Source organism: Austrofundulus limnaeus, unplaced genomic scaffold, assembly GCF_001266775.1.
Source record: "Austrofundulus limnaeus strain Quisiro unplaced genomic scaffold, Austrofundulus_limnaeus-1.0 Scaffold3122, whole genome shotgun sequence".
NCBI classification, from domain to species: domain Eukaryota; kingdom Metazoa; phylum Chordata; class Actinopteri; order Cyprinodontiformes; family Rivulidae; genus Austrofundulus; species Austrofundulus limnaeus.
In genome coordinates this window covers 4,883-6,559 of record NW_013955524.1, presented here as the reverse complement: position 1 = coordinate 6,559, position 1,677 = coordinate 4,883, and the positions used below count along the sequence as shown (strand labels likewise).

Below are 1,677 nucleotides of genomic sequence, written 5' to 3'. Positions count from 1 at the left end.
GTTGGTGTTAGCATGTCAGGTGTTGATGTTAGTGTTGGTGTTAGCATGTGAAGTGTTGGTGTTAGCATGTGAAGTGTTGGTGTTAGCATGTGACATGTTGGTGTTAGCATGTGAAGTGTTGGTGTTAGCATGTGAAGTGTTGGTGTTAGCATGTGAAGTGTTGGTGTTAGCATGAAACGTGTTGGTGTTAGCATGTGACGTGTTGGTGTTAGCATGTGACGTGTTGGTGTTAGCATGTGACGTGTTGGTGTTAGCATGTCACGTGTTGGTGTTAGCATGTGACGTGTTAGCATGAGACGTGTTGGTGTTAGCATGTGACGTGTTGGTGTTAGCATGTGACGTGTTGGTGTTAGCATGCGACGTGTTGGTGTTAGCATGTGACATGTTAGCATGAGACGTGTTGGTGTTAGCATGAGACGTGTTGGTGTTAGCATGAGACGTGTTGGTGTTAGCTTGTGACGTGTTGGTGTTAGCTTGTGACGTGTTGGTGTTAGCTTGTGACGTGTTGGTGTTAGCATGTGACTTGTTGGTGTTAGCATGTGACGTGTTGGTTTTAGCATGGGAAGTGTTGATGTTAGTATGTGACGTGTTGGTGTTAGCTTGTGACGTGTTGGTGTTAGCATGTGACGTGTTGGTGTTAGCATGTGACTTGTTGGTGTTAGCATGTGACTTGTTGGTGTTAGCATGTGACTTGTTGGTGTTAGCATGTGACATGTTGGTGTTAGCATGTGATGTGTTAACATGTGAAGAGTTTGTTTTAGCATGGGAAGTGTTGGTGTTAGCTTGTGACGTGTTGGTGTTAGCATGTGATGTGTTAACATGTGAAGAGTTTGTTTTAGCATGGGAAGTGTTGATGTTAGCATGTGATGTGTTAACATGTGACATGTTGGTGTTAGCATGTCACGTGTTGGTGTTAGCATGTCACGTGTTGGTGTTAGCATGTCACGTGTTGGTGTTAGCATGTCACGTGTTGGTGTTAGCTTGTGACGTGTTGATTTTAGCATGTGATGTGTTAGCATGTGACTGACCCTGAGACGGACAGAGGTGGGAGCTGGGAGCTGGGAGCTGGGAGCTGGGAGGTGTGTTGAACTCTAACAGCCCAGCTGCTGACCTTTAAGATGACTGTGTGACCTGTTGTCCTGCTCTGAGCTCTGAGTGTTCAGCAGGGCTGATGATGTCTGTTGGTTTTAAAGACAAACCGTCAGGAGAGCTCAGAGAATCATCCTGAACATGTTGGTCAGAGATCAGAGTCCTGGTTCTGGTTCTGCTTCTGGTTCTGCTGTTCTGTGGATGTGAAGCGTGAACAGACGTGACTTCCTGTTTGTTGGTTTAATGGTGAACTTTGACCTTTTCGTTTTGGTTTGAAAAGTTGCGTCCATGTTTTCAGATCCGTCTGATGCTCTCGCTCCATCCTCCTGTTTCCATGGTAACAGAGGGGAGAGGAGACAAGAGGAGTCTCCTCCCTCCCTCCTCCTCAGACAAAGGTTTATCTGCTCCTCCTTCAGCGCTCCTCCTCCTCTTCTTCTCCTCATCAGGTTAGAGCCATGTGCTGCAGGAAAACACCATTTATCAGCTCACAGACAGACTCTGCTTCCACAGAACCAATATTTACCCTCTGTGATGAAAGTCCTGTGTGTGTGTGTGTGTGTGTGTGTGTGTGTGTGTGTGTGTGTGTGT

The 1,677-nt window shown here is 46.5% G+C and overlaps 1 protein-coding gene across 1 annotated transcript; it reads right to left on the bottom strand.

Moving 5' to 3' along the window:
- Positions 1–12: 12 nt before the first annotated feature.
- On the bottom strand, positions 13–1,649 carry LOC106511711 (uncharacterized; the record flags this gene model as incomplete). The annotated part of the gene is made up of 2 exons (XM_014000456.1): positions 582–1,649; positions 13–539 (listed from the first exon to the last, which is right to left on the bottom strand). Coding segments are annotated over exons 1-2 (965 nt in total), but the record flags the coding sequence as incomplete, so codon positions are not given.
- Between the last annotated feature and the right edge of the window lie 28 nt (positions 1,650–1,677).